The following is a 13939-nucleotide window of genomic DNA, read 5'->3' on the forward strand; positions in this document are numbered from 1 at the left end:
ATTTTAATTATGATCTAACCATGAATTATGATATTCATGTAATCTATATGGTATTATATTCTTTCGTTAAACAACTTTAATGTAAATCGAAATACAAAAAAACCTTTCAATTTCAAGCTTTACTATTTTTTAAAATGAAAGAAAGGTCGGTCTAAAAAATGTCCATCCTATTGGCCGATCGAACGAGGATCATTGCGATTTATAGATCATAACAAGAAGGAGCTGAAACTTTTTTGTTTATTTTCCAAAGAATTCAACGTCCTTAAGGGAAAAAACGAGGCTAATTTTGTGACAGTTCGAGAGGGAGCTCCTAGACAATGCAGATTCAATTAAAGTCTCCTGAGCGCGAAACTTTTCCAATCAAAGTGGTACATGCTCCGTGGCCTGTTCTTTTCTATAGACGAACCAAAGCAGAAGCGAAAGTCCTTCTGTCCACAAGACTTTTTTCCAATGAAATTTTCTTCCGAAGACCTAACGTGAAAGGATACGGTTATATTCTACGACAGCCGTCAGCTCAACAGCTTTCGACTTCGACTGATTTCCTCGAACTTCCCTTTTTAATACACTCTTGAGACTTAAGAAACTCTAATGAGCATTAATAATTAAAGGTTTTCATGTTACAAGACTTTTATTTAACATGAAATCAATTAGATTCTAAGAACAAAATTTCTCATTATCAAAGATCCTATCTAAAAAGATTAAAAAATTACTTACATTTTATTCGATTAAAATGAAAAATTAGAAATTACCTACCATAAAATAATCGATTTATGACATAGTCTGATTCTTACGTAACTCTTAAAAATTTTTAATTGTACGCGAGAAACCAAACGGCTTCTTCGCATTACCTAAGAATTTTCATTCCTATTCCCGATAATAATCTTGTCTTATTTAATCATCATTTTTCAAAATGGTTACTTACCGTAATACCCTTAATACAATCGACAGGTGCTAACGAGAAGTGAAAATGAAAGTAATAACGTTTTATTATTTAAAAATGCTTTCCACAATACCAAGCGTAATTTTGATGATACATACTATAAATACGTACATGGAGGTTGCGTTCTGACTGTTATGGTTGCTAGAGTAACGACAAGCGATAGATCAAACCGTTTTCACCGTTAAAAACGTTTCTCAGCAACCACTCCACTTGGTGAAGTTTATGGTGCTCGTATAAAACGTTTGTTATATCGAAATCGATCAGTATATGATATACATCACAAAAATGTTTATTTTATTTTGGATATCTCGAAATTCGTCAAAGTAAGTAGAATCATTCGTATTCGAATCGATTCGATTAATCATACGATCGACGTAATTCAATATTATATGTATGTACATAAATTAATCTTGCGCGCGCGCATACACAACACGCACAAAAGATATAAATTTCTTCGTAAATTTGTAAAAATCACGGATTAAACGTCGCACGTTAAAATGAAAGGTCTCGTTATTCGTTTCTCGGGAAACGTAAAGGAACTTTTGAAATACTGTAGCGAACTATACATAGAGATGTACGATAAAAATAATAAATAAACGGTAGAGTGGCAAAAATCGAAAAGAGATGGCTTTCTCACGAAGTACACGGAAGTATGATAAATTGGCTCGTTCGTTGAATTTAACAGATATGTAGGATGTGTGTATGCGCATGGTGCCAGTTATATTCAATTACTCGGCGCAAAATCAACCGAATAAAATTTTGTTGAAATGTAAGAGCTACCTATGTACGTATATACAAATATTTCATTTAATGATTTTACAAACTTTCTAGAACACGTCAAAATCAAGAAGTATTTCACTAATGATCGGCATCGATCAACTTGTTGAATTTCTTTAAATTAAGAGAAAAAGGGAGAGAGAGAGAAAGAGAGAGAGAGAGAGAGAGAGAGAGAGAGAGAGAGAGAAAGAAAGAGAGAGAGAGAGAGGGAGGGAGAGAGAGAAAGAAAGAGAAAGAGAGAGAGAGAGAGAGAGAGATCGATTAATTGGACGGTACTCGATGGCCGAGAAGAAAGTAAATAATTTATCCGAACTTTCCTCTTCGAAAGTGGCTGCTCTTTCGATAATATTCGAAGACTGCACGAATGCGCTAGTTATTTATCAAAAAACTCTCAAACAGATTTTTAAGCGATCGAAGAACACGACCGTTCCTTATATTCTTTACGAACTCGAGTATGTACCTATATTAAATAAAAATAATATCGCATAATATCTCTTACAAGACAACATTATATTTTTTTCTTTTTAATTTTCCCTTATAGAAATTTGGAAACAACAGACAAGCAAGTACTTAATGAAGATATGAAAAAAATGATAAAAGATATGCAGGAACAAGCTACATATAACAAACTACATAACGATAGGTTTAAACGATAATATAAATTTTTATTCTTTAACTCTCGTCTAAACTCGTTGACATTAATTTTCTTTTTGTATAATTTCGTTCGTTTCTTTTTCTTTTTCTCTTTTTCGATACTTCTGAATAGCCTATACATAAGAGGAATTATGGAGAAATTGAAGGAAGAAATATGCGAATATGGTAGTTTCGATGTGTTGACCAAAGAAATTGAAAGAATTGTGACCCAGAGAAAAGAAGAGGAGACTTTATTCGAGGAATACACGGCGATGAAGAAAACTGCGATGGAGCTTCGACAAACTATCACCAATGAAAAAATGAGCAATGAAGCGGAGAGAACCCGTCTAAGGAATATACTGCTCGACTTAAAGGTATTATGTCAGAATAAAGAAAAAGTTCTTTCGTATCCACCCACTTGAAACTCCTCCTCTCTTTCCGATGCTTGTTAGAATGAAAATGAAAAACTGAAAATAGTTAGCGACATTGAACATAAGTATTCGTGTAAGTGGAATAAAGCTAAGTGTCAACAAAATTCAATCAAGTGTAAGGAAGAATGGAAAAGATTTAAAAAAACACTCGATGATCTTCACGAGCGTGAAAAAATGGAAGAAATTGTATTTACCGAATTGATTACGTTTCTTATCCAGGATATCGCGGTGAGTATGAAAGTATTTTAAATATTTTTAGATGCCATATGTTGTATATATATTATATTGTATATACAAACTCTTCCCGAATTAAATGGCTGAATTTGAAATATGAATTTAGGATCTCAGAATAAGAAAAATTTTCCTTTGGAAGTATGTCCGCAAATGCTTCGTTTAAGAGATATTGACTTATAAAGTTTATAAATATTATCGAAATGTCTTTTTTTTATTCTGTAGAAAAAAAGAAGGCTTGATGCTCATCGGATTTAATTCCCATTAGATACGTTTTTTATTGGGTGCTTTGAATCAAATGTGTACGAAGTGCCTACTAATGACCTTCAATCATTAAAAGGAAGAATAATGTATAATATACATATATATATACATATATATATATATATATATATACATATATAAAGGGCGAATCATTAACTACTATATTACCACGTTAAATATGATACAAGTACAATAATGCATGTAAATACATGTTCATTTGCGAAAAAAATATATAATATATAATCTACCTTGAACCATTCGTTTTCTTCTTCTTATATTTTTTTCTAATTTCAATAAAAAAGGAAAAGATATGGCTTATTATAGTTGTATGAAGCATTAAAAATTTTTTCAAAATACTTCGTGAATAATTTTTTGACATTGTATTCTAATACTTTTTTTATTCAGAATTGCACGAAAAAATCATTTTATGCAAAAACAATCGTAGGATTCCATTAAAAAAAATATCGATCAATCTCGAAATCTCATAAAAGAATGAACTTAAGAAAAAATTCTTTCAATCGTCAAATGTTTTTTTCATAAAACCAAAAATATATGATAATAATTATTGACTCATTTTATATAATGGCAAGAAATATATATATATATATATATATATATATATATATATAAAATATACAAGATGAAAATATTTAAATAAAAATATCTATATGTTAATCTGCTTATATATATAATAGTACTTAGTAAAAAGAAACAATTTTGAACACATATTGTTTATTGATACATGATGTTCCCATTTAAACGTTCGATCCAGATCAATTGTGATATATATGCATCTACTTATAGATAAATAAAGTATATTTTTACAAAATTACAGAGTATCGAAGAAAAGATCGAAGAATGGCAGAGACGGTACGATCAAGAGAAGAAAATGTATGAGAAGGAAATCTGTGAAGTGAACATAGAGATAGAAACTTGACAAAAAGACTTAGCAGAACTTTCACAAGAGGTAATGTTTTCGTTCTAAACATAGAAAAGAAAGAGGCTGTTTTATTCCCGACAAAGACCTCAAACACAAAGAAAAATAGAAAAATAGTTCAACTACAGATGGCCATACGATGTCCCGTTGATTCCTATGGGAACATTTTGCATATATAACACTTTCAGCCAATGTTTCAATAAAAATTATAGATCGAATCGAACGATTATTGTATTTCGAAAAAGATGATTATCGACATATATATATTGTGAAGATTATCGATCATTGTAAAAAATCAAACTCGACATTATGTTACTCGGCATATCGCAGAAATTTTACTTATACGAGAATCGATAAACTCCGCTGAAAAACTCGTTCGTGACTATTTCGAATCGAGCGATATCCATAATTTTACGTTTAAGATCTAAGAAACACGCTTGAAACTCTTTCACGAAGCTTTACGATTAACTCTTACGGTTTTTTTATCGTCATTCTTACGCGTGTGAATTTCAAAATGCAAGACACGTATATCTATTTATAATACATACACACGTATTTATATAATATATAAAAATAACTAATTATAAGATTATACTAAATTCTATGTACTTCACTTGTCGACTTAAAGGAAATTTCACCGCGGCTACAACAATTTATACACAAGAGTACAAGCGAGAGAGCTTAAACACTTGTGGCATAATCGAATTCAAGACAACGTATTCTCAATATGAACGAGTCATGTGTTGTATAATATTATTATTAAAGTAACGATATATCTAAAATAATTAATGAAGAAATTTATAAAGACGAGAATAAATAGTTTAAATAGTTAATGAATAATTTACGTTTTTCATACGCGTATATTATCACTTGAGCAATCACGAATAATTGTGACAGATGGCATGAAAAAAAGAAAGAAAGAAAGGAATAAAAAGAACGAGTACCAATTCCAATATTCTCACTCGTCTCTAACGAAAGCTTAACGTCCCAATTAGTTATTATGCGGTGATACGAAAACACATTGAAATTCGTTCTATTAATTTTCCATTACAGTATAAAGAAAAGCAAAAATTTATAGACGCTTACCTCGCGGAAAAGGAAGCATTGAAAAAACAGAAGAAACACGAACAGCATGTGCAAGAATGTGCCATCAGGATCCAAGCTTTGTGGCGTGGTGTTATGGTGCGCCGGAAGTTGGGTCCGTATCGACCTGAAGAGAAAAAAAAGAAACGTCAACTTAAAGCAAAGAAATAACTCTCTTTCGGTTGGTTGAACACTTCAGTGCTGAATACTGACGATTAGAGAAGACAAAATTTACTTAACGCTAGCGTACTCCCTCTTTTGTTTACACTTGGAAAGGTAAGGAAGTTTCTTTGAGTCTCAACGTACGTTGACCAAACTAAATTTAGAGAAGATAAACCTTTCGTATGGTAAATAAATTATTTTATATTCTAGTTAAATCTATTGGAATTTCATTAAGATGATTGTATTTATTTAGGTTTTGTAAAATAATTGATTTAATTGATATTTTGTTAATATAATGGCGATAATAATACATTAAAGTAACAACTTCTAACATATAAATATGTATCTACGATATTTCGTGATTAGAAATAAATTTTCGTTTCATTCACTAAACTATTTAAATGAAATTAATTCATATCTCTTAATTATACGAATACAGTCTATAAAACGTTATATACATTGAACACAATATATTTCTATTTTAAAGTTTCACTCGGACTTCATGTTTTTTATCATTTTACAAATAAAAATAACGAAACCAACCGAAGCTTCGTATCTTTGGGAGGCGGTTTCTAAGATCCTCATATTTCTTTATTTTTCGCACGATGCAAATAGGGAATGGTCTTCGAGTCTCGAGTATTGTTCACGCAAGAATCTCATTTCCCGTGCAACACTTCCTGAATTCTGCAGCGGTCGAGACCGCATAGAACCTGTAATAGTCCGTGCGGCGACTGCGGCACGAAACTTCGTCTATATGTACGTGTAAATCTATAAATGTATATATCTACGTATATAGAAAATATATATATATATATATATATATATATATATATATCGTAGCGTAGTTTGGAAGAACGTTAGCACGCTGCATAACGACCCTTAATTCCGATGTAAAAGTTATAAGGTTAATCTCCGAGTGACGTATCGAAGTTTTAATGTAACTATTCTTTTTTTCTTTCCTTCTTTCTTTTCTTTTTTACTTTTTATATTCGCCTACTTTTATTATTTTTCTCTCGATGATTTATACTCCAAAATACGATCCATTTTTTCTTAATCCTTCCGGAGCTCCGAACACGGAAAATAGAATAAATAATCATCCGAAATGATGATTACTGACGGATGACGTATATAAATCTCGAATGATGACATTTAAAAGAGATGAAAGTACTTGTTACGTTCTTGTAGCAAAGAAAAGGATACACACATATACACACCTTGGTCATCGTCAACGACGGACGATGCATTTTCCTTCATGAGAAATTCACGAACCTTCTAACCTACTCCGTTTGAAAGCATGCAAGCTCACTCCCGTGACCGTGCGCGGCCAGGCACCTCCTTAGATTACGATATAAGGAATGGGTAACCCGATGTGGCGGTGCACGCACCCGATAGTAAACTCTGTATGCATAATACTTTCCTATGCTACCTTTGCTCTATAGAGAGTTCAAAGGTCAGTTATTTTACACGTTCCCAAAACTTCGAATAACGGATACGTATCGAGTTTTACGAAGTTGCAAAAATTTATCTATTCTTACCAATAAATCGATTTAAAAATTTTAATGAAATTTATTACGATTCTCAACGGACAATATTTCGAAAATTAAAAATGTTTTAAACATTATTAAATGAAAATACTTTAACGTTAATAGATTACAATTATGACAGTAAATATACGTTTCATTATAAAATATATTTCTTCAATAAGTACTTTATTTTATTTTTATTTATTTATTTTTTTCTATTATGTAATATTTATGGATAATTTACGTTGGTTAAACCGTTAGCCAATAAAATCTTTTTAACCGATATTTCCGTGAAATTTGTTTAATTCAACCATGAGCCACAATCCACGATATTATCAATTGCGATAACGAGCCACCAACAGTAATCCATACGTATACCACATGGTTCTCTTTCTCCCTCTCTCTCTCTCTCGCTTTCGCTCCCTCCCTCTTACTGTTTCTCACATATTATATATATATAGAGTTAACCGCGTGTGTATACCTAGGTACGGAGATTCATTGTGTTGCACCTTGATACTCCGTTATCTCCACGATTCTGGGTCAACTACAGGGAGGGGAAAGCTAGTCACAGAGTTAGAAATGTGGTAGAAGGCAATGGATGAAAATATAGTGTATGTGTATGAGAGAGAAAAAGTAAGGGATACAAAAAAAAACGTGGAAAAAATGGAGAAAAGGAGAAAACGAAAGAAACGAGAGATTTAGAAACAATAGTAGAGACGAAGAAAGTAAAAAAAATAAAAAAACAATGACGTATGCATGTATATTATGTATATATATATACATGTCCAGTAGTAAAGAAGGACAGACAAAACGAAGAGGAAGAATAAAAAATATTGAAATTTCTCGTATTTTCATATATATATATATATATATATATATATATATATATATATATATATATATATATATATATATATATATATATATATATATATATATATATATATATATATATATATATATATATATATATATATATATATATATATATATATATATATATATATATATATATATATATATATATATATATATATATATATAGGAGTCTACTGAGTAATAATAGAGATGTAGGAAGATTGGGTCGAATACAATTGATAAAATATTAGATGTTCGTGTATATAAAGAAAAATTAATGAGCAAACCTTCGTCCTCGATTGCGTTATCGCATAGAAAAAAGTTTTGGAATTAATAAATTGATTCAACGGTTATTACGAAGAATCCTAGAATTTTTTCATTTATAGGTTACAATCATTTTAAACTTGCCGCGCATGAATCTTCGATCACTTTGATCGTAAGTCGGTAATTTTCTATAAAACCTATTCTTACCTGTTAGATTAAATTATTAATCAGCGTTCACGGGATGGAAGAATAAACGATAATTCATTATGACGTTCAAAATTATCAGACATCGCGAGGTAATGTTCAAAGTATTTGATGCGAATTTGTTATATAAATGTCGTAGCAACGTTTCAACCAATCATACGTTAAAGTTTAAAATTTCGACCAATCGCGAACGATGACCTATCAATATCTTTCACAAATCATACCTATATGAAATGAATTACATTAGATCGTAAATATTATCGAAATTTTCAAAATTCTTTTATTATCGACGAACATGATCTATAAAAAAAATGATGTTAAACCTTTGAAAGATTTTTTATAGTATCAATTTGTGGATGATGGATGATACAGCACATGAAACATTTCTTTAAAAAATGTGTTTGTTGTACATTACGATACCTCATAGAAACTTTGTAATACTTTAGGAGCATATGGTACATGCGATGATGTAGCACACGTCAAATAATACGAAATTGAAAGCTTTGGCAGTGATCCAAGCGAGCATCGTTTTACACCGACATCTTGTAACATGGACTTAGTCGTCAGTGAGATAAGAGGCATGATGATCACGTGATATGGCGCTAAAACAAATTTACCTATTTTGTCGAACTAACAAACAATAGAAAAATTTTTTTAAAACTAACGAAAAGCAATAACTTTATCGAAATGATATAAAAATGCTTAGTTTGCTTATATTTAAAAAAATGAAAAAACAATATCATTTATCTTAGACATTTTATATCTTATATATGTATAATATGAAGAGATATTGCTCTGTCAATTGTATCTCTATAGAATTTCTCGTCGATATAGTAAAACTGATAAACAAGATGAAATGCTTAAAGATTCGCGGTCTCTTTAAAAGTGTTAACCGACGAACTAACCTTACGTACATATCACGTACCTAACTTTTTTTCGAGAATAAATAATTTCCACGTGTACCGCTATGCGGCGCTGCGAAACATTATTATTATTGAACATATTTTACGTTTAGATCGTTTATTATGTTGTAATAAACCAGTTTTATAAACCAGAATACAAATGTATTGTTGTAATCAATTGAATTTAAAAAATATTCTTTGATTCGTGCTCAAGGTTCATTGGAATATCGGATAAATTATGTCAGGAATGGCGCCAATGCGTCGCCATTTTTATAAAACTTTAGCCAGTCCGTAAATCGAGAAGGCTGTGGGGAGGAAGAATTCTGATAAAGGTCGCGTGCTCGACGGAAACTTGCACGAAAAACCAGCAAAACGCGTGAATAATGTGCTGGTCGTAAGTATAATTTCGTTCCGTGCTATCGCGAATCGATTTGGATAGTTTTTGGTCATGAAACGCAGGGCCTATGGCATGGGACTTCCGTTTAATGAACAGGAACAGGAAGTTCCTCGCGATCTGAGATGGCAAAATAAAAACATCCTGTATCGAAGGAAATTTCGAAAAATAAGCGTGCGATGCTTTTGTGATTTAGAAAAGGAATAAAGTGATCAGGATAGCGCGTTTCTTTCGAGTTGAGTTCCGTTTCAATTTTTACGACCTACTTTCAATTTCGGTGCCTCAAGGTCGAAGTACAATGACTGATACTTGGAAAATGGAACATTCGGAGCCGACCCTATTCATTCGGAAAAGTTGGTGGCACCGTTTAAATATTATGGATAATTTGATTTTAGTGTGCATCAGAGAGAGGGGAATTGAGTTCGATATACAAACATGCAAGCTGAGAGTATCTGTGCCAATGATATCGAGGGACTGGACGAAGACACTCTTATACCAGTAAGTTTTCTTTTCATATTAATTGCATTTATAACTGAATAGCTGAAACAAGTTATGTATGTGAACTAGATTTGATCAAAATAATGATTTCATCAAATACAATAAAAGAATCTATAATGTATACAAGTTCAATGTAAAATCTGTATTAGAAAATCAATGTTTATGAGAGTTCTCGAACAATATTTGCCAGGTTGAAATTTTATCTTGTGATGTCTCCCAACGTTCACGTTCTCAAGATGCCTTATCAATAGTAGAATTAGGAAAGCAATTATTACTTAGTGCAAAAAATGGAGACACAGAGACTGTTCGTGAACTTATGTGTAGAGGAGCACCCTTCACGACAGATTGTGTATGTATCTATATAACAATTAATTAAGATAATATTGTTCATTTATATAAAGGTATTTTATTATTATGAATTTTGTTTTTCAGCTTGGTACAAGTGCTTTGCATTTGGCAGCACAAAATAATCATACAGAAACCGCTGAAGTTTTACTCAGAGCAGGAATATCCAGAGATGCAAGAACCAAGGTAGACAGAACACCACTGCATATGGCCGCTTATGAAGGTCATCATCAGATGGCACAGTTATTGTTGAATTATGGAGCTGATGTTGATAGTAGAGACATGGTAAATAAAAAATCAAAAACCAAAAATAAATATAATTCTTTGAATTATAAATAATTTAACACACTTCATAACATCTTTAGCTTAAGATGACTCCTTTACATTGGGCAGTAGAAAGGGAACATATAGAAGTGATGCATGTTTTATTGGAACATGGTGCAGATGCAAATGCAACTAGTAAATTTGACAAGACACCAATTAGCCTAGCTTTGGAACATGATAGACTTGACTTGGTGGACATACTTCAGCAAGAACGAGAAATTATAGGAATACAAGCCCAACAACAAAATCAAGCTAGTTCTGCAGAATTAGAAGTAGCAACTCACAATTTAATTCAATTAGAAGCAGAAGCAGAAGCAGCAAATGAAGAACAACAAAAACTAGAACTCGCTCAACAACAATCACAATCAAAACGTAAAAGTACCCAAGGTAAGTTATAAATTATTAAAGAATCTTGTTATTGGGAGAATATTCTTTTTTGTAATAAAACTCTTTCGATTCTAGGTAATAAAAAACCAAGAATGATTCTTCAACAAATTCATGTACCACCATCTACTGAAATGGAACCAGAAAAAGAAATGAAAGATACAGAGGAAATTATTAATACGAATAATGTTAACAATAATAAAAAACGTAAAGATGTAACAACAATGAGTGGAGTCAATAAACAATTCAGGTTATTAGAAGCACATGGAATTACAATGATACCAATGGATGATGATGCGTCCATTGTAGAGAATGCAATGGAAAGTGGAAGAACTGTTGTCCTTACAGGTATGCTTGCTTTTAAATAAATAGAAATATTTCATTGGAATATAAAATATTAATCATTATAATAACAATAAAATGAAATTTTTTTCTTATTCTTAGAGGCTGGTAAACTTGCCTTAAACTTAACAAGAGGTTCTCCATTAAGTATGAAACGACTTCAAGTAACTTCAAGAAGAGGAACTCCAAGAAAAGTGATAGCTATACGAGCAGATCAGATTTTAAATCAAAATACACCTAGCCTTACATCCCGTGGCCCGAACATATTAAAAAGATCTTCCGTAGATAATAAAGCTGGAAAATTATTTATTTCTTCTCTTTCAACTGCTGTGACTGTTCCAACATTAACGCAATCTCAATATACAACAGCGTCAGAGGTAAATAATTTGATATCTTATATCTATACTTATGGATTCAAATGCATATCTAAATCTATTTGTTTTACAGAACAAAATAGTCACTTCATCTTCCAAGATAACAGAACCAATCATTTTACAACTGGATGATGATATAGAAGAAGTTATAGAAGAAGATAATACAGATAATAATGAGCCAGTAATGGATATAGCAGTGCTTAATAGACAGTTAGCAGAAGCCCGAAGACAAGCCGCCGAATATCGCAAGCAATTACAAAAAAAAGAGGAGGAAGCAGAAATATACAAACAGCAACTTAAAAACATCGCATCTCAAAGAAAATCTAAATAATTTTAAATAAGTAAATTCTCTCCACATGGTTTCATCTTACAATAAGCGCAAGCATTTTTCTTTTTTTATTACAAATACTTAATCGACGAATTTTGTAGTATTGCTGAATTTTTTTTTATATACAAGTGAAGTTGCATAAACAACTGATAACTTATGCGAATCTTACTATCTACTCACATATTATCTCTTATATACATCAATTCATAATTCAATACATAAACTTATATTAATTTAATATATGCATACTTTTGTAAAGGTGCATTTAAAATAATTAATGATGAAGCTAGATTGAAGATGAAAATAATTTCTGTAAAAAAGAACTTACATACGCATATTAACATAGAAGTGCTTTCTACATAATGTCTCCTGAATGTAATAAAAAAATCCTAATCTTTTAAATATAGAAAAATATCAACTTACTATATTTTCCTATATATTTGCCTTAGTAAATAGAATACAAGATAAAATATTTATTTATTCTTTTTCTATATTATACAATAATAATCATTTATAAATAGGATTCATTAATATATTCTGCAGTATATATAGATATATGCATACAATTACATAAACAATACGAATCCATTCGACATGAATTATAAGTTTAATATGATAAATGTACACAGATGTACAGCAGGGTATTTGTAAATTTAATGTAGCCATCTATTAAAGATGTTTCTTTAAATTTTTACCATTTTACATTAAGAGTACAAAATGTAGAAAGCAAATAAGCAAATGGTTCAAGATTTTTCATGAATGTAACATAAAAGATGTGTTTATGAAATAAATTTATATTACAAAGAGACACTATCACTTTACATATTACACTAATAAAAATAGTTGCATTCCAAATATTTTCATAGCAAAATTCATATATTTGTACTAGAAGTGAATTTTGTTGTTGTGATGAAAGTATAAAAATGAAAATTTAAATATTTAAACAAAAGAATTGGTGTTAATATAAAATGGAATGGAGTGTGTTTTAACGTTTTTAAAATATCAAATATCGTTATCAAATTCTATACGAAATAGAGTATTTTACTCAGATATACGTATATTATGCAAGCAAGGAAAACATCAATAACAATAGCACGAAACATTATGGAATACAACAATGCAGATATAAAAAAATATTAAAACTTTTTCAAATAATGTATATTGTAAATATGACTTTATATACATGCATACATTAATAAAAAATGTTATTTACGGCTCGTTATTCTTACTCAATAAAAAAAAAATTATGTATTAAATCGAGAAAAAAAAGAAAGAAACAAATCAGCCAGATTTATTTCCATATAATTAAAATTTTTAAATTTAAATTCTCTTGATGGCAGCACCGTTCCATTCGTAGCTTTTAAATGTAAATGATAAACCACCCTTACTTTAAAAGTTTAAACATTAATAGAACGTTTATCGATTTTTTTGAAAAAATATCAATTGTAGAGTGAAAAACGAGAAATTCATTCGTTTACAAGATACGTAATTGTTTTCATTGTAACGTATTTCTCTCTCTCTCTCTTTCTCTCTCTCTCTCTCTCTCTGTCCCTCTCTCTCTCTCTCTCTCTCTCTCTCTCTCTCTCTCTCTCTCTCTGTCTCTCTTATCGAGTTTTCTTAATGACACATATATAGACAACTCTATGCGTAGCAGCGATCGATCGGCGTAGTAGCACAATCTCTGAGCGCTACGGGACGTCCAAGCATTCGTAAAGCCTTGTCGCTCGATACAGCAGCGCCA

At 30.8% G+C, this 13939-nt stretch overlaps 3 protein-coding genes across 4 annotated transcripts in view; 2 read left to right on the plus strand and 1 right to left on the minus strand.

The window, feature by feature from the left end:
• Positions 1-8443, minus strand: part of nAChRa3 (nicotinic acetylcholine receptor alpha3 subunit) — a 100782-nt gene extending 92339 nt beyond the window's left edge. For both annotated transcript variants that reach the window (XR_014982127.1, XR_014982126.1), the window contains exons 1-2: positions 8311-8443; positions 5300-5423 (exon numbers count right to left, since the gene is read on the minus strand). The gene's annotated coding sequence lies outside the window, so the exon portion shown is untranslated. The remainder of the gene's footprint in view (positions 1-5299; positions 5424-8310) is intronic.
• On the plus strand, positions 1997-5467 carry LOC118443142 (dynein regulatory complex protein 9). Its single transcript, XM_035869662.2, is given in 6 exon segments — positions 1997-2169; positions 2259-2360; positions 2484-2724; positions 2803-3009; positions 4112-4243; positions 5267-5467. Coding segments are annotated over 6 exon segments (1056 nt in total).
• An 808-nt stretch (positions 8444-9251) lies between the features above and the next one.
• Atac3 (Ada2a-containing complex component 3) lies at positions 9252-13347 on the plus strand. Its single transcript, XM_035869482.2, has 8 exons — positions 9252-9603; positions 9999-10101; positions 10292-10450; positions 10534-10731; positions 10812-11157; positions 11233-11502; positions 11599-11873; positions 11944-13347. Exons 2-8 carry the CDS (start codon positions 10039-10041, stop codon positions 12199-12201), a joined length of 1569 nt encoding a protein of 522 aa, XP_035725375.1. The 5' UTR covers positions 9252-9603; positions 9999-10038; the 3' UTR covers positions 12202-13347.
• The last annotated feature ends 592 nt before the right edge of the window (positions 13348-13939 follow it).

This window comes from Vespa mandarinia, chromosome 4 (assembly GCF_050613455.1).
Source record: "Vespa mandarinia isolate Hongniang chromosome 4, ASM5061345v1, whole genome shotgun sequence".
Taxonomy (NCBI): Eukaryota; Metazoa; Arthropoda; class Insecta; order Hymenoptera; family Vespidae; genus Vespa; species Vespa mandarinia.

What these genes read in the sequence shown, in the direction of transcription:
- Atac3 (XM_035869482.2), top strand. Translation starts at nt 10,039, where the DNA reads ATGCAAGCTGAGAGTATCTGTGCCAATGATATCGAGGGACTGGACGAA. An exon ending in ATGTTGATAGTAGAGACATG is followed by an intron (nt 10,732 to 10,811) that starts GTAAATAAAAAA and finishes TAACATCTTTAG; the next exon opens with CTTAAGATGACTCCTTTACA. An exon ending in AAAACGTAAAAGTACCCAAG is followed by an intron (nt 11,158 to 11,232) that starts GTAAGTTATAAA and finishes TTTCGATTCTAG; the next exon opens with GTAATAAAAAACCAAGAATG.